This window comes from Penicillium cinerascens (genome assembly GCF_028974065.1).
Source record: "Penicillium cinerascens strain IBT 15544 chromosome Unknown contig_5_segment0_segment0, whole genome shotgun sequence".
NCBI lineage: Eukaryota > Fungi > Ascomycota > Eurotiomycetes > Eurotiales > Aspergillaceae > Penicillium > Penicillium cinerascens.
In genome coordinates this window covers 1,165,258-1,190,948 of record NW_026695294.1, presented here as the reverse complement: position 1 = coordinate 1,190,948, position 25,691 = coordinate 1,165,258, and the positions used below count along the sequence as shown (strand labels likewise).

The following is a 25,691-nucleotide window of genomic DNA, read 5'->3' as shown; positions in this document are numbered from 1 at the left end:
GGCCAGGGTGGGGGTGATCGCTAGGGATCCGGTGGTCGAAAAAGAGGACATTCACAATAGTCTGAAGATCTGTAATGTCCCTCCCTAGTTAGTATACCCGCTTTAGGCTACGGCGGAAGCGCGTTGAGGGCCACGCACAGCAGAGAGCGGATACCACACAAAGAAAAGAATGAAAGGGTGATCCGAAAATAGTTGCAGCATGCAAGTGCCGGCGAGTTCTGACGCCAGGGTCGATCAACTGAAAGCACGGGCGTCACCAAGTGCCTGATTAGGGGGCGCCGGAGAAACTCCCCGACCGCCTGCACGTGAGATCAGGTGATTCAGGATGAGGCAGTCGCGTGGGGAAGCGTCTTCCTTGACCGTCTGACTATTTGACGGTTTTGAGAAGCGAGGATGATGCGCGATTGATAGTTTCAGTCTGCAGACATTGTGGTTTCTCAGTCGTTCCTCACCGAGCACCTATCTTCGAACCGAAGGTGATCTACTCCGTGTTCCGATACTCCGCAGTAAACAGATCCCCAGTCCACTTCCTTTGGGACCACCGGACATCCTCTGCCACTACTATCTCAGCAATACGTTGTCCCTGAGGCGACATTGTCCCTGAGGCGCGATATACACAATGGGCTCCTCCAGCAGTTTTGCAAAGGTTTGCGCAGGCCCTTTTTCACCCCTTGTGTTACGGCGTCGTCATCCCTACGGCGTACTTTTATCGAGGACCAATGAACTGACTACACCTCCTTCCAGACAATCCTAATTCCAGCCTCGATTGCTCTGACGGTTTACCTTGTTTTCTCATTCTTGGTCATCCCATTCTTCCGACGGTACCATCAGCGGTATTCCCAATATCTCCCTCTTCACACCATATCTGCACATACACTCTCGCTCCGTGATCGCATGGCCGATGCATTGATGCGCTTTTTCCTTCCATCATCATGGCGACGAGGTGCACACTTAGCAGACCACGACAACATCAGCATTGATGAAGATGAAGGCGAGCTGATGGTCGGCATGGGCATGAACGCTGCGCGAAGGGAGGCCCTTGAGCGCCGTCGGAGTACCGCAGCGGAGGCCGAAAGCCGCCTGAGTCGAGACTTGGAAGAGGGCTTTATGGATGACAGTGACGACGATGAACCTGAAGGGCGAGAACACGCGGGAAATCGACATTGATGTTTCCGCCGTGTCTGATTGCGGTTTATTTTCATGGTCGGCGTTTTTGTGGTTAAGCGATTCGTATCAGGCATCAGTATACCCGTTTGCGGCTTAGACTGATGTCTATCCAAGTGGCCCTGGTGTGTCTGCAAGTTGGTATGACCGTCCGCTTCGCGGGCATAGTAAATAGAATAACATACGAAACCACGATATGGACAACCTTATAATTTGGCCGCTTACGAGTAGATTGGATGTCAGGAACATGAGTAACGTATGCATCTTGCAATAGCCAAGCTACACAAAATCTGGGATCCACAAGACCTGGCCGGACTCATTTTGCGATCTACTGTGTACTAACCTCCGTTGAGATCGACAGCGGCCCCACTCCGATGATCTTTGCGCTTACATCTGCAGTCAACTACTCAAAACAAGGAATCACTGATGAATATTTATTTCATTGGTATCGTAGATGCGACATTTGTACCAAACCCATGCCTTCCGGGCAAGTGGGATTGAGAGTATGTTGAACAATCAGAAAAAAGAACCCAAAGGAAAATCATAAGAGCCCAATTTGAGAGGTTTTAAATTCCGGGCAAGATTTACTTGCGCTGACCGTAGGCCTTGGTGGCGTAGTCACCCTTGTGGACGATCAGGTCCTGAGGGCGGTAGTCCTCACGGCCGGAGAAGTAGCTCTCCAGGATGTTCTTGGTGCCCTCGGCGTAGCGGACCTGAGCGTCGATGGAGGTACCCGACATGTGGGGAACCATGGCGTTACCGCCGCCCCAGGGGTGCTCGGCGTAGCGGAGAGGGTGATCCTTGGGAGCGGGCTGGGGGAACCAGACATCACCACCGTAGCCGCGGAGGTGACCAGACTTGAGGGCCTCGGCAACGTCCTCCTTGACGACAATAGCGCCACGGGCAGTGTTGACGAGCCAAGCACCGGGCTTCATCTTCGAGATGAGCTCCTTGTTGAACAGACCGCGGGTCTGCTCGTGGAGAGGGCAGTTGATGGTGACAACGTCACACTGAGCAAGCATATCCTCGAGTTTCTCGACACGGCGGCAGCCGATCTCCTTCTCGGTCTCGGGGGAGAGAGGCTGGTAGTCGTAGTAAAGCAGCTCCTTGCAGTCGAAGGGCTTCAGACGGCGCAGAACACGCTCACCAATACGGCCGACGGCGACGGTACCGACAACCTTGCCCTCGAGGTCGAACTCGTTCTTGGCGACAGCAGCGACGTCCCATTCGCCGTTGCGGATCTGATCGTGAGCGGGGACGAAGTTGCGGACCAGGGTAAGGATGGTCATGATAACGTGCTCAGCGACGGAGACGACGTTGGAGCCGGTGACCTCAGCGACGGTGATACCGCCGTTGGTCTTGTTGGCAGCGTTCAGGTCAACGTGGTCGGAACCAATACCGGCAGTGACGGCGAGCTTCAGCTTCTTAGCCTTGGCGAGGCGCTCAGCGGTGAGGTAACCGGGGTGGAAGGGAGTGGTGATGATGACCTCGGCGTCGACCAGCTCCTTGTCGAAGGTGGAGTTCTCGCCCTCCTTGTCAGAGGTGGTGACCAGGGTGTGGCCCTGGTCCTCAAGCCACTTGCGGATGCCGAGCTCATTCTCGGTGGTACCGAGCAGCTTGGGTTGCTGCTTGGAGTGCTCGTGGCCCTGTAGCCAATATTAGCCATGATATAAAATCACCGAGGAAAATCTTCCACTTACGTCGTACAGAACAAGAAGAACTTTGCCCTGAAGTTTAGTAGATGCGGTCAGCGTACGAGCATTGGTAAAGGCACTGGTCGGCGCAAAGGAGCCAGTGGTAGCTGTAGGCTTAAGGCCGGAGGAAAAGAGCTTGGTGGCGGGCCGTCGCAACTGACGGGAAAGGGAAGAGATAAATACCATTTTGAATGATGATCAGGAGAGGATCAGAGAAGTGTGAAAAACTTTTGAAGAAGGTTAGCGAGGAAGCTTCTTTATGAGTTTCAACGGAATCCGGATACCCGGTCGATGAAGTCAATTGACCCCGAACCGGTCTTGGAGAGGGCAGCTCTAGGGTTGGCGGGAGCGGGGGAATAAAGTGGGGAAGAGTACGCGCCATTTCAGGCGTGATGTAAGGGACACGGATCGCTTTTGAATCTCACCTTATTTTAAATTAATTCCGGGGATGGAAGGATGAAGTTGGGATGATAATAGAGAAAGAGAAAAAAAGGAGAGTCAACCTGGTCACACCCACTATATATAGACAGACTGCCCCTCTCTCCGATGGCCCCTCCATTTGCCATAGCAAAGGTGGGTTGGAGCCACCAGAACCCAAAACACGATGTACTTCCCCCTCAGAAAGCGAGAACTTGCAGAGACGGCAAGGGGCGGGCCAGTGGATGGACCGGCTCGGACGGCGGATGGGGAACCGCACCACTCATGATCGTGATGTTCTCCGCACGAGGGGGGGGGAAGATGCCATGCTGGACCGTTCACGGCGCCCGAGTCCGAATATTGGCCGCAGGGTGATCCGCGTAGTACATGCACGGTACGGCGCATAGCCTCGGCGCTAGCGAGTTACTCACGGACTATCACCTTAATATCTCGCGGCTCCCTCTCTACTCAGAACTCTCATAAACGTGCGGGGAACTTCTTTTTTTATGTGACGGTCCCGTCGATCTGATTTGCCCCGGTGATACCATGCCTATAGCCACACAGCTATAAAAAATCTGCCTGTTTCTCGTTGAAGCTCGTAGCCACATCCGTGAAGCGCACCGATCAGCCCACAAAGCCCGTCAGTCCGACAACCTTCGAGACTCGGTTTGATGGCGCTTGCCGCATTGGGATAGGTCCCCGCAGCGGGGTTGCTGATGTAATGAGGGGTAATTCTCTCCCAAAATAAGAAAAAAAAGGCATCACCGGGATTCCGGCCGTGGAGCTAAGAATCCGGATTGGAGACACTGTCACTTTGTCTGAGTTACTAAAGATGCCGTAGAACCCGGACTGTCAACCTTGGGTCCGCCGAGTAATGTCCATCTTTCTGCCGAACTTCTGCCCTACCCTTCTCCAACTACCGAGACCCGCCATTGACACCTATTTCGCCCGTGAGGAGGTTGTTGGAGACCTGCCCTCACGGATCCACTGCCGCGAGCCTCGTATTACCGGTCGCTTCGCCGGGATGCATAAACCAACCGAGGGGCAATTCGTGATGGGTCTAAAGGGGAGCTCAGCCGCACAACTTCCTTCCGCGTCGCCCTCACCTTGCGCTCCTCAATTGCTGTCGGGCGAGTCGCAACCATGGACAATCGTGTTTGCTTCAACTGAGGAGCTGCGTTACATGTGACCGGGCGCTCAACAGGCGTGAATCGAGTTCATTGATCGGGGGTTCACGAAGGCATTCCAATGACCTCTGCGACGGCGACTACGAAGGCGAGTGATTTGAAGATTGTCTTCATTCCCAATAACAGGCGCATACTCTCCAATGACTCCCCTGGGGCTTGGGCATTCATGCGGGGACACTCGAAGAAATAGAGCGCTGCGGGATCGGCCATTGAAAGGCACCCGACCGTCGCAAACACTATTCGGAGGAGAGAGGCGAGTCGTTCAAAAGCGAGCGGGACTGGGGGCTCACAGCCGTGAGGCAAATGGTGACCAAGTCGCTCACTAACGTCCAGAGAGATTGGAATTTTCATGCGAGTATCAACTCCATGAATGGAAGACAGCTACTCTAGCTACTCTTACCTGATTTACACATTCTAGGTCCGCCGTGCCTTTCAACCCTCGAGAAAGTTGCCCAATTACGTACCAATAACGCTGCGAGTGACAAGGGCAGTGTGAGCGATGCTCGTCATTTGACAAGTCGAGGAGATCAAAGCTCCGCCAGCAAACATGCATGCGACGATCGCAGAACGGCCAATGGCGTCCTAGCAGCCAACCGAATATCCGATAGTAGCCGGGTAATACCCAGGGCACACCGAAGGTTTGCGGGTCTAAAGATGGCACAAATGGCACAAGGATAAGATACCGAGGACTGCAATGGTGATAAGGACCTTGGGAGTCGAGAGTGAGCTGGTGGGTGTTGATGGGGAGCCTGTTTTGTACGGCAGCAAACCAGCGGAGATGACGGGCAAATGAAAGGCGGCGATTCATAATCTGCTAATCTCCGCTCCGAGCGCGCCTCGGAGATACTCATTGAACTCGCGCAGACTCTGCTTTTAGTCTTGCTTTTACGTCTTTTTCTTTCATTCTTTGATTGTATTCTATTTTCCAATTCCAGTTACCTTTCACCTGAGAAATCCAAACTCCATCCGATGAGAGTGCGATCAACAATTCTGGCGCAGTCGCTCGCCCGCGATTGGAGCGGACGGGCACACCAGAGCCCAAGATTTACTCGAGTACTGTCCACAACCCCGAGACACGCCAGTCGACATCGTGCACGCCTAGACATCCCTCCTCCATTTCCTGTGACCAAAAAATGCCCCGAATCTGCATGCGATTGCCCGACACCGACCATGCCCGAGGGATTACCGATCGATCATGAACACCCATTGAACGGGACCATGGTCGCCTACGCGCAACAAGTGGTGGTCTGCACAGGACAAAGGGACTGGATGAGTCGTATCGAGGACGACGGAGAGAACACAGGCTGGGGCAATCTCGTACGAGGCCTCAAACGCTTGTTAGGTCGCGGTGGTCCATATCTCGATGTATGTGGCAGCCTTTCCCCCCAAAACTAGCTGCATAAAGCCGTTGCTAATCATTAATTATCAAACTACAGCCCTTCAATAACATTCTCATTACGAATACCTCCGTTGCCCCCGCTGTTAGCAACTCCTCTACAGCATCCGCGTTCCTCTTCCCCAGCTTCAAATACATTCCTTCGATACCGGTAGAAATCCTACCCTTAGCAGATACCACAGACCTCACCACCTTTGTGCGCGGATTTCTTCTTCCGGAGCGCCTGCACGACATGCACTCATCGCTGCCAAAATCCAAGAGCACAGATATGACCCGCGACCCAGAGCTCGCATCAAAGTTCGAAGTCGTCGACATCAAACACTCGCCTACAGTCCTCATTTGCGGCCACGGAGGCCGCGACATGCGCTGCGGAGTCATGGCCCCGGTGCTTGAGGCCGAGTTCCAGCGGGTCCTACAGTCTCAGGGATTTTCCTCGGCAGGCAGTGACGGCACTTTCGATGGGCCTGACCATGCCAATATCGGGTTGATCAGTCACATTGGTGGGCACAAGTATGCTGGCAATGTCATTGTATATATCCCGCCAGAGATGACGGTGGGAGGCCACGCAGAGCCTCACCCGCTGGCGGGCAAAGGAATCTGGTACGGTCGTGTCGAACCTAAGCATGTGCAGGGGATCGTGGAAGAAACGATTCTGGGAGGGAGAGTAGTTACGGATCATTTCCGTGGTGGCATTGATCGGGATGGGGGGATTCTGCGGTTGTAGTGCAGGGTGTATTGCATATGTATGAACAGTTGCATTAAATAGACCTATGCTTTAGAACAAGTCATTTTGTTGTATCAACCCCCGAATTGAAGTGCATTGCCAGATATAAGGAGTTGAAATCTCGCATTTACTATGGTGTTTGGGGGCGCGTCACTCGGCTGTGAATTACGTTGAAGGTACGATTGGAGCTAGTCCTAATCGGGCTTAAAGCTGTCTGGCTCCGGGGAAGTTTTGAGCAGAAGATCAGCCAAGACACCACTCTAGTCAAGGCTATCGCCGCAACTGCTGGTCGCAATCTCTCGGCGCTAGCATGATGACACAGCAGCCATCATGCAAACCCTTTCACGTATTCGATTGACGCCCTTCGTCGCGCAAGCACGGCTATGCGCGCGTCCTGGCCTCCGACCACTTCTTCCCTCCAATGCCTTCACCCGCCTCGCAACGACCGCCGCAAACACTCGAAGACTTGACCTCCCCGCATTAGACAAGAAATGGCAGGCAAAATGGAAAACAGACGGCGAATCCCCCCGTCCGACCGACCAAGGGACCGAGTCGAAGCCGAAGTCCTATATCCTATCGATGTTTCCATACCCCTCCGGCACGCTGCACATGGGCCATCTGCGCGTATATACGATCTCCGATGTTTTATCCCGATTCTACAAGATGCGCGGGCATGACGTGCTGCACCCGATGGGGTGGGATGCATTCGGACTACCAGCGGAGAACGCAGCGATAGAGCGCGGCGTGGATCCAGCGGAGTGGACGGAGCAGAATATTGCCAAGATGAAAGAGCAGTTGCGGAGTATCTCTACTTCATTCGACTGGGATAGAGAAGTGGCTACTTGTGCGCCGGAGTTCTATGAGCATACCCAGCGCATCTTCTTGATGTTATATGAGAAAGGATTAGCTTACCAGGCGGAAGCGCTAGTCAATTATGATCCTGTTGACAAGACCGTACTGGCGAATGAGCAGGTCGATGCCAATGGCTTCTCGTGGCGATCTGGGGCTAAAGTGGAAAAGTTGAATCTGAAACAGTGGTTCTTCCGAATCACGGATTTCAAGGAAATGCTGCTGAAGGATCTGGACTCGCTTGCCGGCGGCTGGCCCGACCGTGTGTTGTCTATGCAGCGGAATTGGATTGGAAGGTCCGAAGGTGCCAAGGTTACATTCCCTGTGACTATTGACGGACAGGACGGCGAAGTCAACGTGGATGTGTTCACGACACGTCCAGACACTTTGTATGGTGTCGAATACCTCGCGCTCTCGCTTAACCACCCCATCGTTTTGAAGGCCGCAGAGAAGGATAGCGCACTTCGTTCGTTCCTGGACGAGGCTTCATCGCTCCCGGAGGACTCGAAAGCAGGCTACCGCCTCAATGGCATTACGGCATCTCATCCTTTGCGAAAGATCGACAATGAAAGCCCGCATGTGCAGAGGAGTCTACCCATCTTTGTGGCGCCTTATGTCTTGAGTGATTACGGAGAAGGAGCAGTCATGGGTGTTCCGGGTCACGACGCGAGAGATATCATGTTCTTCAAAGAGAACGTGAAGCCCGAGACCATCTCTCTCGTTATTGGTGAAAATGCAACATCCGACACGCTTGTTCCTGCTCAAGATGCAAAGGCTTTTACTCAAGACGGTGTCCTCACTTCGCATTGCTGGAAGTACCAAGGGCTACACTCTAAGGAGGCAGCGAAGCAGATTGTCACCGATCTCAAGCAAGTGGGACAAGCCGACTTTAAGGAAACTTGGCGACTGCGAGACTGGCTGATCAGCCGGCAACGATACTGGGGTGCGCCCATTCCCATCATCCACTGTGGTGATTGTGGCCCTGTTCCTGTACCTGCAAAGGACCTTCCGGTGAAATTGCCAAAGATCCAAGGCGAATGGCTGAAGGCCAAAAAGGGAAACCCTCTTGAATCGTCTGAAGAGTGGCTTCACACCAACTGCCCCAGCTGTGGTGGCCCAGCGCGCCGCGATACAGATACCATGGATACCTTTGTGGATTCATCCTGGTACTACCTGCGCTTCTTAGATTCTAAAAACAAAGATTCTCCATTCTCGCCGTCTGTCGCACGACCAGTGAACGTATACATTGGCGGTGTTGAACATGCCATCCTTCACCTGCTGTACGCTCGGTTCATCTACAAGTTCCTGTCTCAGTCAGAGCTGTTCCCGGCCATTGCGCATGTTGATGAGTCTGCTGCACCGGCAGAGCCTTTCAAGACCCTTCTGTCCCAAGGCATGGTGCACGGCAAGACATTTACAGAGCCGCTCACCGGTCGATTCTTGCTCCCATCGGAAGTGGATCTCACCAGCCCCGATAAACCATTAATTACGGGAACTCAAGTCGCTCCCAATGTATCTTATGAGAAGATGTCGAAGAGCAAGTACAACGGCGTGGACCCGACCGAGTGCGCAACGAAATACGGCGCCGACGCTACTCGTGCACACGTTCTCTTCTCTGCGCCTGTCAGCGAAGTGCTTGAGTGGGACGAGGCCAAGATTGTTGGTGTTGAGCGGTGGTTCGGGCGGCTGTGGAAGCTCGTCCTAGACGCCCAGCAGCAACTGGCCGAGTCCTCGTTGGCAGTCTCTGCGACCGACTTGGATTCTCCAGGCCATGCAGTCTCTCTCCCATCTTCCTTGGAGGAATTGACTGGCTCCGACGCAGATGCAGTCTTGGCTACTCACAACACCATCTCATCCGTCACAACTTGCATCGAGAGCAACCCCTACGGTTTAAATACCGTCATCTCGGACCTGACGAAACTGACCAACGCCCTGTCATCCGCTCCACCCTCTTCACCTCTTGTATACTACCTCTGCGTCTCCGCTCTTCTCCGCCTCCTTTCACCCATCGCCCCCGCATTAGCCTCCGAGTCGTGGGAAGTGCTGCACGAGCCCTTAATCAAGGACTCCGATTCCGTTCGATCCATCTTATCCTCGCCCTGGCCGACAAATCTCCTCACCCCCGAGCAAGCCGAGGTTCTCGCTGCCCGCGGCGGTCAAACAGTAGCCGTGCAAATCAACGGAAAGCTGCGCTGCGCCGTCACCATTCCCCGCATGATGTCTCCAACCACCACCTCCCCCCAGGGCAAGGGCCCCTCCCAAGAGGAACAGGACTGGATCATCAGCCGGGTCTTGGAGACGGCCGAGGGCAAGCTGTGGCTTCGCGAGAAAAACGACTGGGAAAAGAGACGACGGGTCATCGTTGTCAAGGGTGGTAAATTGGTGAATGTGGTTTTCTGACCCAACCCATCTCCATTCTCCAATTTGTATTTATTATGATTCTAATAGAACTAGAACTGTACATTACATTAACACATTGAAAACTACATCGTCATGGACTCGAGTTCCTTTTTGTACCTGAATTCCAATTTAGTTTACGAGACTCTGTCTCCCCTGGTCCCAGGATAAGCCGGGTCAGGGAGTGAGAGGTAGTCGGCCCCAATGGCCAAATCCCAACTGTTGATGTGGGAAATGAGTGTCTTACTCTGTCCCGTCTACTGAGGTTGGAAGGGGCTAGGCAGGCAGGAACCCGCTGCAAGGGTGTGCGTAGGGATGTGCGCGTGGACAAAAGACGCAGGTACTCAATTGAGTTCCCCAGGTCCGGTAGGGGGATGTTTATCTTTGTCTTTATTGGGAATGTCTCAGAAGCTTAGCGGATTTGGGTTTGTTTGTTTGGTTGGATCCGGTTGCGGCACGGTGGCTGAGGGGTGTGGAGAGTGGGGGTGAGGGGTGAGGGGGAATTTGTACCTCGAGAGAAGCCCTGGGCTGTATTGCGTGATGACTTTGCATTGCACTTAGGTATATCTATTTGGCCCAATTGTAGGTTATACTTACTTGGTAGTATTGTTTTGTTTCAGTTTCGCGGTTTAAATGTTATTGAATACATTAGTTGGAGTTGACAGGTCTATATATACGCAATGGGTTTGTGATATATTTTGGGTCAGGAACGGGCGATTAACTCTTTTTCAACCACAAACTCGGTTTGCACCATATAATTGCAAGTTACTTCGATCCTACGAATCGACAGATAAATATTTGATCTTACTCGTGAAATTGCCTCGAGTCTTTTTATTAGTGGAATAGTGCCTACCGGACGTAGACATACAAAGGCCCCAGCCACCCCCCTAAAAGAGGGTTCATCGAGGTAGTGATGATTGTACACAATACCCAATCCAATGAGAGCTTGCAGTTCATGCAAAGTATTTATCATCGCCAAACAGAAACGTATCAATCAAAACTATACGACCATGCATAGATACAGAGGGGGCAAAAAAAAGCAGACTCATGAAGCTCATGCAAATCATTTCGAGCTGGTCTTCGATGTCGACGAGAACGTGACCAAGGCATTGTAGGAATTAGTCAAGGGCCACAGACATTGGGAGAAAGCGACCGCCCCGACCACCAGGAGTAAGTAATACGCGACGGTCCAGCCGATGCTCAGCTTGCCGTCGTCGAAAGATGCATCCGCGTCATCAGAGTCCTCCTTGCCACGGGTCATGGGCGGACCCTGCGGCTCGGCGGCCTCAACGCAGCCCCAGAAGCGAGGCAGGCCGCACCAGTTGCAGAAGGTATGAACAAGAATGACGGCCGGCAGGGAGCCCGTTCGCAGGTAGATGAAGGTAGCGTACCAGCCGAAGATGCTGGTATAGCCAAACTGGAAGAGCGAGCGCAGCAGCGCCGCCAGAGCCGGGGTGTCCGGGTGCGTGAGGCGGAACTCGTAGAAATGGTGGACATGGGCGATGCCAAAGTATAGCGGGGAGACGAAGACCACATGGCTGGGCGAGATATGCGCCAACAAGTGCAGAGGAACAATGGCCGAGCGGAACATGACCTCCTCAGTGACGGGGCCCTGACAAACACGTCAATATCAAAATCCAATCGCAACGAGGTCAGGAATACATACAGCGACGTAATTCCTCCACCCGATCCAGCCGCTCAGACATTCAGATAAGCTACTATGGCGGAACCAGGTGCGCCATTCACCCTCCACGATACCGCGCTCGAAGAGCGGGCCGATGAAGAGGATAACGGTGAGTAGGAAACATCGGGCAATATCATCCAGATCGAGAGGCCACCAGCCCAACAAGGACAGCGCAGCGCCGAGGGAAGAATTACCCTTTTCGACGACGATCCACAAGACGATGAGTGAGCAGACGATACAAGAGCCCGTGACAACGCGGATGCGCGCGCGAATGACAGACGGGGCATCGCGGCTCAGACTGGGGGAGGGGCGCGTGGCCGGAGAAAGATAAAAGGGCACCACATAGATGCAAGTAAGGGCGACCTAGATAGATCGCGTTAGTGGTGAAGTCAGTTTTCTACGGGGTAGCTTTAATTTACAGAAAGGAAGGCGACGGTGTGCACCGACAGCGACGGCTCGTCTGGGGATGGGTTAGTGACCTGTCAAGATTTGACGAGTTCAAGGGGGAGCAAACGACGTACCTTGGTGCTTGGCGTATAGACTCTTGAGGCGAGCCAGAATCCCGTCAACTGGAGCCATGAGGACTACCTTGAGACCGGGAGAGAGTTGATACTCGATGGATTCGAGGAAGGCCGGTTTATCAAGGCGCAACTGCCAAACGGTCGTCTTTGTTGGGACGAGACTGCCCGTGACAATACATACAGGAACCGGGGCCGTTGTATAAGGGTGGTGGTGGCGCAGTTGGTAATACGGTGTACAGTACCGTCAATGGCTCCGGTCCATGGAGCCGACCCATTGTTTTCACTATCTACTCGGCTTCTCCATGAATTCAGAGTTCGGCATTTTGAAGATCAGAATTCAATCACCAGCTATAGCCATGCCCAGGTTGGTTTTCAACGTTTTTCCGAACGGGTGGACCGAGCGTCACTCGTGGACCGTCGCAATTTTAGAAATCGCCCTCGTCTGAGGAATCATATGCAGGCCACCCCTGGGATCCATGACAATTAAACCACGCAGGGAGGGCATCGTGGAAGCAAAATCTCCGACTTCACGAGTGTCAATAGCAGGTGGGCAGAATTGCAATATTTGAATGAGGGCGGACACCCCATGAAGTCAAGAGTCCGACAGGGCGCTAAGTTCATCGTGGAGTGACAACGCATGGGCTCCACGGGGAGGGTGCAAAAGTACGTACCTGAGGGGATTCGCACACAGACTCACCCCAGGGATGGGTTCTCTACGGGTGACATGTAGGGAAAAAGAGAACGAGGTCGGCAATGAGAATCTATGTATCTGTATCACTCGCACCCGGGCCATTAAAACCGAGAGTGTCTCAGGGCCGTGCATCAACCTGCAGGGGGTCCAGAACCCAGAACCCGGAACACGGTGATAGGCGCTGCTGCATCGCCGTTCACCGCCGCTGGGCAACAAAATTCCTGGCGCCCCCCTTGTCTTGAATGTCTCATGTTTCGTGCTCGGTGCTGTCCTTCCCCAGTCGTTGTCTGCTTTTTGTCGCTCTTTCGAAACTGCTTCATGTCCCTTTAACGCTTCTTCACGCTCTTTTAATGGCCTTTTACGCTTGAAACGATCTTTAATTGACCCCTCCTGACGATATCTTACGCCTGACGCTCTTTTGAACCACTCATTCCGGTCATCCAGAAGTCTTCTTGGATACCGATCAACTCGACCCTAGGGCGAGGCATTCCTTACATCGATTCAATATCCAATTTGGGAAAACAAAAACAAGTCCCCAATTTCGATTGACATCACATATATTGTTTGCTTGCTTGGTTTTTACCCTGACGTGCACATTCTTTTTGTTATTACCTTCGTCCTCGACCATGTTCTAATTTGATTTCGCCAACATGCCTTCACACGTCCAGTCACACTCGCCTCCCCCGCGGAGGCGAAGAGTTTTACAAGAGCGTACTTTAGCACACACTAATGAGAGGTCGCCAACCCGGTCCCTGCGCATGGTCACCGAACAGGAGGATGCCGACTTCTATACTACGACTCCGTTCCCCACCAAGCCAGAGCAAATTCTGTTGCCAATTCCCGGCAAAGGTCAGCAACAACAGCAACAGCAACAGCAGCAAGAGCACATTTCAGACATCGGTTTCAGCTATGCAGATACACCAGGTCCGTCCACGTCGACATGGTCCTCACCTTCCTTCAGCCTCGGTGCGGGAAGCAGCGTGCGGGCCCAGTCCATTGGCGACAGCTGGGATGTTTCGTCTACCGTCGATGCTGGCAACTCACCGCCGCAGATGTGGGATGACGACCCATTGTCCAGTAAATCGTCGCTACCGGAGATCTCGTCTGGCAAGACACCCGACTATAGTTCAGAGGGTTCGGATGCCGAATTTTCGGATGACGAGATGATCGTGTTGCCCACCGCCACGCCCACTATCAAAGCTGTGGTGTCTGAACCACCCACATCACCCAAGTCTGCGAGCTCGGAGGAATCAATCGGCTACTCGAGCCCTAATATTCAACGGATTGGAGCCCCCTCCAGTCCGAATTTCGTTACTCTGGATAACTCCAGCGTGAACTTTCTCCCTCCTCGCACGTCCCACTCTGATTCGGACCCTCGCTCAAATTCCTTGTCCTCGTACGGGACGGTGGTGAGGCACCCCGTTGCTGCTCCGTGGATCCATATGGCCTCGTCAACCGAACACTTCAATGGGAGCACACCCTCCTTCCATTCAAGCCCGCCTCTGCGGTCCATGGCATCCTTCCGCTCTGTGTCTAATGGACCTTCTGGAAGCCGGTCACGCTCTGCGACATCGTCCTCGCGCAGCCTGCGTTCGGTATCTGATATTCAAGCTGCTATCGACAGCGGCATTCCTATCCAATATCCGCGAATTCGAGCTCCGTCTGCAAGTTCGCGAGCGGAATCGTCTATGTCAAGCGATCGTGACTTTACTCCCGGCCCGGTGTCTGGTCGCTGGAACCCTCACTTGTCAAGGGTGTCATCTGTCTGGTCTGATGATGAACTCCCCGACGGGTTCACTCCTCGCGAGACTTCCAGTGCAGGGATTTCGGAACCAACTGCTCCAGCCCGTGCTGTTTTGAACGGGAGCCAAACTACCTCATCCGTCTGGCTCGTCCACGACACGGACGAAGATGAGCACCTGGACAGCCTAACCAATCTTCCAGTTCGCCCTACATTCCCGCAAAGCCTCTCCTCAGGGTCAAAGCGCAGCAACAGCATGCGGAGCATGAAGCGCCCTGGTACCAGCTCAAGCAACCTGTTCCAAATCATTCCCACCTGGGCCAAGGTCTACTATTGCGCAGATGCCCTCGGCCTGAGCTCAGCTTTGTCAATATTTGATCAGAGCCGGCCATCTTCGGCGCGTCCGGGCACGGGGAATTCGAGTGTTTTTAATTTAATGCCAACGCCACTCAACATTCAGCGGCCGCGCTCACCAGAGCGACCTCAAGCACCGCAAAGACCGGTGTCACCACAAGAACCGGTGTCACCACAACAATCGGTATCACGACAACAATCGGTATCACCACAAATGGCCGCTCCACCGCGACCTCGTTCGCCTGAACGCGTTCGTTTTGTTCAGCGGCGCATCGAGAGTGATCCACGGGACCCGCGTGCTCACTGGGTCGCGACCCCCGAGCCCGAGGAATATGATATTGTCGGCGGTCCTCGCCGCCGACTACGACACAGCTGGTCTCCCCACCTGTACCGTGACAGACGCACCATCCAGCATTCGGCTAGTGCGTGGACATGTCCCTCCATGGATTCTACCACTGAGCCCATCTTTGGACGGAGAAACATCCAGGTCTACTCTTTCGTCTTGGGATTCATCTTCCCTCTTGCTTGGGTGATCGCTTCTTTCCTTCCCCTCCCACCCCAACCCAAGGTGGGCCCTGAAATGCTGGAATCCGATGACGATGTCGAGATGGCCCTTGAGTCGCAGCTGGTAGACATGCAGCGGCGACGGTACGACAATGCTCGGTGGTGGAGGAACCTGAACCGCTGGATGATCTCCCTTGGAGTTGTGATCATCGTTATAATCGTAAGTCAAGCCAATTCTTCGTATAGGAAGCATCTGTCTAACATTCTCCAGATCACAATGGCTGTCATCGGCACCACAACCGGTTTCTAACCGTCTCACATACCTGCTCTGACCGACCCATTCCACCTCTCATTCCAATTTCCTACGCTCTCACGACTCGGACAATCCTTTCTCCCAACTTTTCACGCCTTCATTGACATTCAACTTTCATTCAACCGAATTCCGGGACTTGTATTCCCCACGCGACTGTTCAGTTTCATTCCCATGACCTGCAAGATCTCATTTTGTTACATTCTCATCACCCAGCTCGAGGCACTTTGCACCTCTGAGCAATTTGTCATTTTCTTCGCTTCTTTGCATATTTTGACACGACTACATGATACGATACGCACCACACATAATATCCCCTTTTATTTTTATTTCTTTCTTTGACTGTCTTTTGGTGACGGTATTATATTTCTTTCTTGACACTTTGACTGTGACACTTTTGACCTGGCATTGATATATGTAATTCATAAAGCCTGCCTTGAATTTATTTGATAAACTTGAGTTTAGACTTGACTCGTGTATTCATATGCGTACTGCTCTTTATGTTTACGTAATATAGATGAAAGTAAAGCTTTGCTTACGAGTAACAAAGACGGGGAACGTTGAAAAGAGCTACCATGCAGAAGATGAAACAAAATACCCCCTAATATGGGTGGCCACTGCGTAACTTGAATCGAGCCATGATCTACATGGTCCAAGCGAGCCGTGATCTACGTGGTACACGATAGCCCTGAATCACTAGTCTGGAATAGGACTAGATTCAGGGAGCCGCTCAGCCGTCAACGCTAGACCCCACGTTTGTCCACTTGGGCACGGCCCCGAGCTCGGCCCTTGATTTATTTCTAAGCTGGTGCAAAGATGTTGGGTAATCAGATACCGTCTCCACCACCGCTGCAATCTGATAGAATCAGTTCCATATAATCAGTTCCAGTACTACCAATTGAATACATGACAGGCCTATTGGACAATTCGTCATAGGTTACCTATCAACTCCCAATTGAGTTGAGCGAGGCTAAGCATGGACTAGATTCAGGTAGGTTACTGCGAGGCATAGACTAGGCTACTGCGTATGAGGCTACGGGCGGATAATCCGTCGGGTATCCGGGTGTTGGAAACCGACGTTGTTGGAAACCGACTGGGGTAGGCATTTCCGTCATCAGGGTCTCGAGAACGAGTAGGAACTTTACAATAACGAGCTGACATCCGGAAACAGCAGTTCAGCCGGTGAGTAATGCAGGAGTTGGCGGCGATGTTCGGAGCTCATAGTCTGGGTCCTCGTGGGGCAAACCGGCAGCTTTTCAAGAACGAACTCCACATCGCTTGCCTCGCCCCCAGACTACAAAACGCATTGGATCCACCACTTTCGGATGTCCGTGCAGGTCAGTGTGCTTTCTTCTGCTACCTATCATCCAAGGACCGTTTAGGCTTCGAGCTAGACTTGGGTGTACAGTGTACGTGTAGATTTCACCCGATATACTTTAGCCCCGTACTACCTCGGCCATATTGAGGTTACACCGACTAAATAGCTTTAGGATTTGAACCTTGGCCAGATTCGCCCATGTGATTGGAAATACGCGCAGTTATTGACTTTGGCCGATTATGTCATTAGCCTTCAATACGTCGGTGGATCTGATAGGTTAGATACATGGTTTATCGGAACTTTAGTGGCGACGAGTCTTGTATGGTGGGTCCCTGACTCCCAATAGCGATGCAGATCCCAAAAATACGACTGGCGGATCTGAAGGTAGATGAGGGAACCATCCTCGAGTCAAAAACTTTATTCGAGAGGAGCAAGGCTGTCGCCCCCTATTCCCTAAAGCAGATCAGAGGGGGTATAAGTCCAGTCTGCCACGAATTTATGACTTGACCGGAGCCTCTCTGCCGCTCGACCTATGTCTGGCCTTCCCTACTGCGATCGCGACAATGCGCTTGTTGCTGATACTGGGTCTAATATCGCCGGGTCTGGCATCACCGCTTGCCACTTCGCAATTAGTTGCGAGGGAAGAAGCTGTTCCTCAATGTGCTGTATGAATAAAAGTCCATCCCTTTCGCATATACGGGTATCTAAACCACGATCAGATTGATTGCAAACAGCAAATACTTGCCGACTCGGTCACACAGTGCTCCACGAACAACACACCATGTCTCTGTGCGGACAAGGTATATCAAGCGAAGCTTGAAGATTGCTGGTCGGCGAATTGCACGACACCGGAGTCATTGAGTAAGTTCCCCATCATTTCGCTTCGGAACTCCTTCGATATCTAACACTCTACAGCGGCGCAATACCTCAATTCTCGCGAATGCGACATTCCAATCGTGCAACGGTATCCTGCGGCAGATCCGGGTACCCTCATCCCATTTATAGTTGCTAGCATCCTTTTCACGATCAGAATGGCTGCCAAATCCAAGCATCTGGGTTGCGGTTGGGGTGCTGATGATTATACTATAATTGTGGCATACGTAAGTTCATTCTTTTCTGGGTATCGGTTTGGCCCTTCCGCTCATTGATTTACAGGGACTTGCTGTCATAATCTATTCTTTGAACGTATCAAGTAAGATCGAGAGCTCCGGAGGGATAGTCGACGTCATTCTAACCGTGCCCAGTGATCCAATATGGCTTCGGAAAGAATATTTGGGATATCGTTCCGCAGGATGATATTACAAAGGCTTATAAGGTTCGTCCGTATTGCATCTCAAGAAGAAGACACAGACACAGGCTGACCCGGTTTCCGCCAGCGCTTCTATGCATTCATCCATGTGTACAAGGCACTGATATCCCTTGCGAAAATATCCGTTTGCCTCTTCTTGCTCCGCATTTTCCAGACCCCAATATTCCGCTATATCACCTATACCATGATCGTGGTCAATACCGCTATTGCAATCTCATGGATACTCGTTGACAGCTTCCATTGTATCCCTGTCCACCTAGCCTGGACCGGATGGGAACACGAGGAATCCGGAAAATGTATCAACTTTATCACCTCAACTTTCGTCAACGGATTCGTCAATATTGCGGTGGACGTTATCATGGTGATGATGCCCATGTGGGAAGTGTTAAAACTGACGTTGTCCTTCCGCAAAAAATTGGGGGTCGCGGTGATGTTTGGAATGGGCCTGGTGTAAGTCAAAAGAAGGCTTGCGGTCGAGCATCTCTACGTTCGTCATGCTAATCTCACTGCTGGCAGATTGACGGCCGTCGGAATCGTGCGCGTAATTATTCTTTCACGCAATGACTCTACCGAAAACCCGACCTGTGAGTACCCGGCTGGAATATTTCCATCATTCCCTTTATTCCGTGTGTCCATAACTGACCATCTTCTCCACAGTCGAAATGGAGCCACTCAACTACTGGTCCGTCATTGAATGCCAGGTCGCCATCATCTGTGCTTGTTTACCTGCCACTCGAGCTTTCATTGTCCACTACATTCCGGGAATGCTTGGTCAAAGTGAAAATGCTTCCTCTAGCGGAGGTGCGCACACCTCTTCGAATCCCCGCTCAAAGACAATATCCGCTGTCCATCCCGGTAATTTGGGCTTCATTTCCAAAACGGTGTCATATCGCGTCGATAGTACTGGCAGATCTTCACAAAGTGCTTCGGACAGTTTTGTGAAACTGGTGGAAATTCAGTCGCAAAGGACATGATGTATTTATTCTTTCATTGTACAATTGTCGCTTCCTTTGGTCTTGTTTGCTCATTACTATAGCGATCAACCATTGGTATAAGTGGTCTCTGGAGACCAACATTATCTTATTCTCATGAGCTACCTCCCATAAATATAATTCCTTAATCTCGATAATCCTTTGAGGCAGCTCGGGAAGCGGAGACAGATATCAGTAGATACACTATACTCTCTGCTGGTTATCGAAATATAAAAGTCCAACCGCCTATCCCGAAGGGCTCTTTGTTTCCTCTTCGATAAAGCGGTTTCTCATAATTGTCTGGGGAGCTGAGGTGGAGACTGAAAGTGATGAAAGATAATAGGAGTCTAAATTTTTAACTATGGGCTGCTGCGACAGCCATTAATCTACTCGCAGAACTATATGTCCTAACCAAAACAGCAACTGTCGATATTGAAATGCATTCCCTTCTTGGTACTGGGAAGATGAGAAGAACCGAAAAGAACCGAAAAGAACCGAAAAGCAGGGCTTAACACACCATTGCAATGTCTATACAATTCCCCACAACGCCTACAGCTTCCGGCCAATCTTCTGCTCGACAGCAACCTTCAGCTCCTCGCCAGAAGGCATGGTAACAACGCTTCCACGGCGACGACGAGACTCAATTTCCGACATGATCTCCTGGACAGCCTCGTCGAAGTCCTGTTCGGGGTCATTAGGCAGACCCAGAGTCGTCGGCGGGATAGAATCTGCGCTGGTAGACCGAGTCATTTGGGGCCGGCTGCGGCGCTTCAGCTGGCCGACCAGGTAGGCCTTTGCGGGGGATGCAAAGAAGACGATTGAGGAGAAGGTGACGACGATGCCGTAGAAGTAGACGTGGGCCCACGCGGTCATGGAGTCACCGAAGCTGAGCAGGACAAAGGGGAGGGTGGTGAAGGCTAGTGTGAGCTGGGTAGCGAGCCAGCTGAGGATGTCGTAGTACCGCTTGTATGGCGTAGGTTTGCTGCCGTCCGGAGTGAGGAAAAAGGGGCGGACGTGGCGGCGGAAGTCTGATGATGGCATTAGTACACGGATAAAGGGAATAAAGGGGGTTGCAGGAAAACTAAACATACTCTTGGCAGCGGTCTGAATGAACGAGCCCAGGACAAAGGTCATGTAGTATCCTGGGTAGAAACCGTGCCAGAGCGCGCTAGTCGCGAAAGTGGCCATACTGGCGCGGAAACCTGGCTTCTTGCCCTTGGGAGTAACGCGCAGGTAGATGTAGTTGCGCAGCCAGTGGTTGGTGTTCTTGTTCCAGCTTCCGAGGTAAGCGTGCGAGTTCTGGGCAGTCTCCAGACTCCAGGGATCAACGTTCTCCAGACGGTTCCAGAAGACCTTGCCGGACTTTCCATCGAAGCCATTGTATCCCATGCCGGATAGGATACAGGCACCCTCGGTGAGGGACCAGACGCCGTAATACTTCAGGCGAGTGGTGAAGCCGAGCATGTACACGATCCAGATGCGGCGCGGGAAGGCATAGTCCATGAAAGAGTCCGACAGGACGAGATCTGTCGTGTAACACGAGCCCAGCTGGAGAAAGAGGAAGATCCAACCCAGACCCACGATAGCTTTTTTGAGAGCTGGGGTTCCGCTGCGAGGGATCTTGCGCTTCTTCTTGGTCGGCGGAACTTTGGACGGATCCGTACCCGGCGGGATTTCAAAAAGACTGGTGTCGAGCCAACGACGGTAGTCCACATACTCGAAGGATGGACCAGCGAACAGCGACGGGAAGAACAAGACGTAGCCCACATAGTTGGCGATGCTGGGGAACTCGTTGATGGCCGAGTACTTCTGTGAATCGGACAACTGATCCTGGGGCAGGCGGCCGTCATGGATGTTCCAGCAGAATGAAGTAAGCTTCATCACGAGGACCATCTGTGCTCCCGTGATGTCGACCACCTGAGGATCGTCGAGGATCTGGCGGTAGATGTGGCTGATGGACATGTGGCTCATCAAGAAAATGAACCCGATCCAGGGCATCAACGATCCATCTACATAGTATGCAATCGCATAGGTACCGGCAGCACTGTAGAGGAGTGTGCGCAGTCCATCCCAGAGGTCGAAAAGACCGATGATGTAGAAGAGCGAGGCACCGATGATGAACGCATTCTTTTTCCACGGTTGGGCGTCGGGGATGCGCTTCAGCAAGCCAGCCAGCGGATAGGAGAGCAGGAATGAAGTGATCAATTTGACTGGAAGGAGGGTTAGAAGCTTGCGAAGCTATGTTATCGAGAGTCGAACGTACGCTCGTCCACAGAGGCGCCGGTCAGCTGCGCTGGGTATTGGAACACTGTGGGGATCAGTTCGAGATCTTGGAGCTCCATGAGGGGGAAAGGAGGTACGCACAGGAATCTATGTAGGGCAACATGGTGCCGAACCAGAGAGAAGACTTGGAATCAGAAAAAGCACCGCATGCAAGCTGAAGACAAGAAAAAGAAGGGAGAAGAAACAGCCAAGCGATCACCGGGAAAAGTATTGTCATGTGGAAAGCGGACGCGCCCAACATTCAACAACTTCACTTCTCCACCTTCTCCCCCGATTGGACAAAACACCATCTTGTTCCAACACTCAAGCTCTCTGTCTCTATTTGCCCGCGCCCGGGCGCCCTCATCACCATGGATGTCGTCGCGGCCGTCTCCGGCTACGTCTCCAAGATGGTGACGGCCGGCGAGTCGGCTTCAGGGTCATCGTCAAGCAAGATGAAGATCCTGTTACTCGACAGTGAGACAGTGCGAAATGCGCTTCCTTAATTTATCATCGGTGACGATAGCTAATCCCTTCCTCTACAGGTTCCGATTGTCTCGACCGCCATCACTCAGTCTGCCCTCCTCAATCATGAAGTCTACCTCATTGACCGCCTCGACAACTCCGCGCGCGAGAAGATGCGACATCTGCGATGCCTGTGTTTCGTGCGCCCATCCCCGAATTCGATTCAGCTTCTTGTCGACGAGCTCCGAGAACCCAAATATGGTGAATATCATATCTACCTGAGTAACATGATCCGGAAGTCATCCCTCGAGCGGCTTGCCGAGGCCGACAGTCACGAGGTCGTTCATACCGTACAGGAACAATTCGCCGATTTCCTCGTGATCAACCCCGACCTCTGCTCTTTGGGCATGGGATTCCCACTGTCCCGACTATGGAGTCATTCGCCAGACCTATGGAACCCCGACTCGCTGCAAAGAGCTACCGAGGGGGTCCTGGCACTACTGCTGTCGCTGAAGAAGAACCCTTTGATTCGCTATGAGAAAAACAGTCTTTTGGCCCGGAAACTCGCGACCGAAGTTCGATACCATATCACTCAGGAGGAGCAGCTGTTTAATTTCCGCCGGACGGATACACCACCAATCCTCCTGGTTCTGGACCGTCGCGACGACCCTATCACCCCGCTGCTGACGCAATGGACATATCAGGCCATGGTGCATGAACTGCTCGGAATCAATAATGGACGGGTGGATTTGCAAGATGTTCCAGAGATAAGACCGGAGCTCAAGGAGATCGTGCTGGCCCAGGATCAGGATCCGTTCTTTAAGAAGAACATGTATCAGAACTTCGGTGACCTAGGCCAGAACATTAAGGAATATGTGGAGCAGTATCAAACCAAGACGCAAAGCAGCATGAATATCGAGTCGATTGCCGACATGAAGCGATTTGTGGAGGATTATCCGGAGTTCCGCAAGCTCTCGGGCAACGTCAGCAAACATGTCACCCTTGTGGGCGAGCTGAGTCGGCGAGTCGGCGAGGATACTCTTCTGGATGTGAGTGAGTTGGAGCAGAGCTTGGCCTGCAATGATAACCACGCCAATGACTTGAAGGTATGTTGGAGCCCTCCCTACGTTTGATCAATTTACTCATTCCATCAGTCATTGCAACGACTCATCACGCTGCCAAATGTTCCTGCGGAGAATAAGTTGCGTTTGGTGGCTCTATATGCACTTCGCTACGAGCAACAATCGAACAGCGCCCTGCCGATTCTCCTTGACTTGCTGGTGACGGCAGGTAATGTTCCTTCGAACAAAGTCAATATCATCCCCAAACTCCTCGCCTACCACAACTCCCTCCAGGCTCCGCCCGTTGCCGGTGGATTCACCGATCTCTTCGAATCAACCTCATTCTTCTCCGGCGCCAGGGACCGTTTCAAGGGACTCAAGGGTGTCGAAAATGTCTATACCCAGCACTCACCCCGTCTGGAAGTGACACTCCAGAATTTGATCAAGGGCCGCCTGAAGGAGCTGCAATATCCGTTCCTGGAAGGAAGCGGACACACTCGGGATAAGCCGCAAGATATAATCATCTTCATGGTTGGCGGCGTAACCTACGAGGAGGCCAAGATGGTGGCGCAGGTCAACGCCAGCTCCCCGGGTGTACGCGTTGTCCTTGGCGGCACCACTATTCATAATAGCACGACCTTCCTGGAAGAAGTTGACGACGCTGTCGGCAGCTGGCCGGAGCCGAGTCCCTCGACAGCTGCAGGACGGCTGCGACGGGAGCTTGGGCGGTAATTCGACTAGGAATCTATATTAGAAATGGCATTATGACAAAGTGTTGAAGTCTGGTGAATTCTGTGTAGGATGAGAACCTTTACGAAGCTAATAATAGAGCATAAACCCACCACCAAAAAGTGCCGGACAGCTTCTATTGGGGAGGGCGAAACGATGCCAGCGCACAAATACTCGAAGAGCACCAAGTACCGTGAGAGGGTGAGAGACTTGCCCTAATGGATAGACCGCTTAGGTTGCTTATTGCTTGGAAGAGCCTGAAACTTGGTCTGGAACTTGGTGATAAGTCGTTTTACTCCGTACTTGGTGGATTTGGTGTTGCTTAAGTGGGTCGACCCCGGAGCAAAATGCGGAGGGGATTTGACTCTTACCTCCTCAACCACACGATGGAGCAGGCTTCTCCTCCAAGAGGAGGACCCTCCTCTCCAGCCGCCTCTCGCGAGCCACGATTGCATCTCCCTTCGACTACCGATCCTCCAGGCCCGCAGAACCCCCCAAAGCCGCTCGTCTGGCTGGTACGTGCTCCCCCCCACTTCCGTCCTGCGCTGCTCGCGCAACCCATCCTATAGCTAGCATTGCCCCTAACAACGCCTCTTTCTTACCAGATCTTCGGCGCAACAGGCCACATGGGCCGCTCGCTCGTCAAAAATGCCCTATTCCGCAACGACCTCGTCGCCGCCGTAGGACGCACCTATGAAAACAGCCCGGAAGCCATGAAAGAGCTCGAAGAGGAGCACGAGAACTGCCTTGGCCTACTCTGCGACGTGCGGGCCCGCGAGACCGTGAAACGCGTCATCGATCAGACAATTGCACGATTCGGCCGCATCGACGTAATCGCCAATTGCTCCGGGTACGGCGTGATCGGGGCATGCGAGGATCAAGACGAGTTCGACATCCGCAACCAATTCGAGACCAACTTCACGGGCACATTGAACATGATCCAGCTATCATTGCCACATTTCCGCGAGCGGCGTGCGGGCCGATATCTCATCTTCAGCTCGACCTCGGGCGCGCTAGGCGTGCCGGGCCTGGGGCCTTACTGTGCGTCGAAATATGCAGTTGAAGGGTTGATGGAGAGTATGCTGTACGAAGTGGACAGCTTCAATATCAAGGGCACGCTGGTTGAACCGGGTCATATGCGCCGTGATGATATCGGGGACCTGGTCTCGCATTCTGCCATGACTGCTAACCATTCTGCACACAATCTCTCTTCGCCGCTGCCGCTGTACGGGCATTTTCTGGTCAAGCCGCCTAGCGAGCCGTATAATACATCTACATCTCCGGCTGCGCATGCGCGGCGTATGCTTATGTGGCTTGGAGATAAGCAGCCTGCGTCTGCGGTGAAGGCTGCTCATCTTGTCTGGGAGCTCGGCCATTGCTCGTATCCGCCGTTGCGACTTATTCTTGGCACTTATGCTGTTGAGAGTATTCGGGATCGATTGAAGTGTATCATTGAGGAAATCGAGGATTGGAAGCATCTCAGTTTCCCGCTGGGAGAATCGCAGCCGGCTGCGATGAGTCGAGATCGCGCGTCCACACAGCCAGAGGGCGGGGATGATGTGACAGGGTGATGGCCATACAGAACACCGCTCTCGATCCAACAACTCAATGGGTCTAGATGCTTTTGATACCTACACCCTATGTGCTTTGAAACCTCTCAGCAAGCGCTTCCCGCAGCCTTCAGTCCACTTAATGGCTCACGCCATTTCATCAGAGGTCCTTCTCGCTCGAGTCCGGAATCTCGAGTCGCGCTCCATGCCATATTGAGTCTGACCTTTTGCCTATGAAGAGGTTCAACTCTTTGCAAGCTTCTCCGAGCGCTTCCACTTGGGATTGGAAATAATGAGTCGAGATCTAGGAAACAAGTCCCTATATTAGATTATTAAGAACTTGGAACGAGATGGTTATCCTTAGATTCATTCTCTCACATAGCCATCTACACT

The 25,691-nt window shown here is 52.6% G+C and overlaps 10 protein-coding genes across 10 annotated transcripts; 7 read left to right on the top strand and 3 right to left on the bottom strand.

The window, feature by feature from the left end:
• Nucleotides 1-619: 619 nt before the first annotated feature.
• N7498_004896 (uncharacterized protein) lies at nt 620-1,167 on the top strand (the record flags this gene model as incomplete). The annotated part of the gene is made up of 2 exons (XM_058451958.1): nt 620-646; nt 745-1,167. The coding sequence occupies 2 exons, from the start codon at nt 620-622 to the stop codon at nt 1,165-1,167; spliced, it is 450 nt and encodes a 149-aa protein (XP_058308496.1).
• A 581-nt stretch (nt 1,168-1,748) lies between these two features.
• fdh (formate dehydrogenase (NAD+) FDH1) lies at nt 1,749-3,044 on the bottom strand (the record flags this gene model as incomplete). The annotated part of the gene is made up of 2 exons (XM_058451957.1): nt 1,749-2,810; nt 2,865-3,044. 2 exons carry the CDS (start codon nt 3,042-3,044, stop codon nt 1,749-1,751), a joined length of 1,242 nt encoding a protein of 413 aa, XP_058308495.1.
• Nucleotides 3,045-5,632: 2,588 nt separating this feature from the next.
• Nucleotides 5,633-6,582, top strand: N7498_004894 (sucrase/ferredoxin-like domain-containing protein; the record flags this gene model as incomplete). Its single annotated transcript, XM_058451956.1, has 2 exons — nt 5,633-5,827; nt 5,899-6,582. The coding sequence occupies 2 exons, from the start codon at nt 5,633-5,635 to the stop codon at nt 6,580-6,582; spliced, it is 879 nt and encodes a 292-aa protein (XP_058308494.1).
• Nucleotides 6,583-6,912: 330 nt separating this feature from the next.
• Nucleotides 6,913-9,831, top strand: N7498_004893 (leucine--tRNA ligase NAM2; the record flags this gene model as incomplete). Its single annotated transcript, XM_058451955.1, has 1 exon — nt 6,913-9,831. The coding sequence occupies one exon, from the start codon at nt 6,913-6,915 to the stop codon at nt 9,829-9,831; it is 2,919 nt and encodes a 972-aa protein (XP_058308493.1).
• Nucleotides 9,832-10,891: 1,060 nt separating this feature from the next.
• N7498_004892 (CAAX prenyl protease RCE1) lies at nt 10,892-12,091 on the bottom strand (the record flags this gene model as incomplete). The annotated part of the gene is made up of 4 exons (XM_058451954.1): nt 10,892-11,440; nt 11,495-11,875; nt 11,932-11,972; nt 12,034-12,091. The coding sequence occupies 4 exons, from the start codon at nt 12,089-12,091 to the stop codon at nt 10,892-10,894; spliced, it is 1,029 nt and encodes a 342-aa protein (XP_058308492.1).
• Nucleotides 12,092-13,374: 1,283 nt separating this feature from the next.
• N7498_004891 (putative serine-rich protein) lies at nt 13,375-15,633 on the top strand (the record flags this gene model as incomplete). Its single annotated transcript, XM_058451953.1, has 2 exons — nt 13,375-15,543; nt 15,595-15,633. 2 exons carry the CDS (start codon nt 13,375-13,377, stop codon nt 15,631-15,633), a joined length of 2,208 nt encoding a protein of 735 aa, XP_058308491.1.
• Nucleotides 15,634-17,514: 1,881 nt separating this feature from the next.
• Nucleotides 17,515-19,234, top strand: N7498_004890 (CFEM domain-containing protein; the record flags this gene model as incomplete). The annotated part of the gene is made up of 8 exons (XM_058451952.1): nt 17,515-17,616; nt 17,671-17,812; nt 17,867-18,051; nt 18,107-18,143; nt 18,196-18,266; nt 18,328-18,710; nt 18,777-18,844; nt 18,918-19,234. The coding sequence occupies 8 exons, from the start codon at nt 17,515-17,517 to the stop codon at nt 19,232-19,234; spliced, it is 1,305 nt and encodes a 434-aa protein (XP_058308490.1).
• A 546-nt stretch (nt 19,235-19,780) lies between these two features.
• Nucleotides 19,781-21,617, bottom strand: N7498_004889 (lysophospholipid acyltransferase; the record flags this gene model as incomplete). Its single annotated transcript, XM_058451951.1, has 4 exons — nt 19,781-20,259; nt 20,323-21,441; nt 21,495-21,539; nt 21,596-21,617. The coding sequence occupies 4 exons, from the start codon at nt 21,615-21,617 to the stop codon at nt 19,781-19,783; spliced, it is 1,665 nt and encodes a 554-aa protein (XP_058308489.1).
• Nucleotides 21,618-21,729: 112 nt separating this feature from the next.
• On the top strand, nt 21,730-23,751 carry N7498_004888 (Sec1 family protein; the record flags this gene model as incomplete). Its single annotated transcript, XM_058451950.1, has 3 exons — nt 21,730-21,978; nt 22,039-23,064; nt 23,113-23,751. The coding sequence occupies 3 exons, from the start codon at nt 21,730-21,732 to the stop codon at nt 23,749-23,751; spliced, it is 1,914 nt and encodes a 637-aa protein (XP_058308488.1).
• Nucleotides 23,752-24,134: 383 nt separating this feature from the next.
• On the top strand, nt 24,135-25,319 carry N7498_004887 (SDR family oxidoreductase; the record flags this gene model as incomplete). The annotated part of the gene is made up of 2 exons (XM_058451949.1): nt 24,135-24,263; nt 24,354-25,319. 2 exons carry the CDS (start codon nt 24,135-24,137, stop codon nt 25,317-25,319), a joined length of 1,095 nt encoding a protein of 364 aa, XP_058308487.1.
• Between the last annotated feature and the right edge of the window lie 372 nt (nt 25,320-25,691).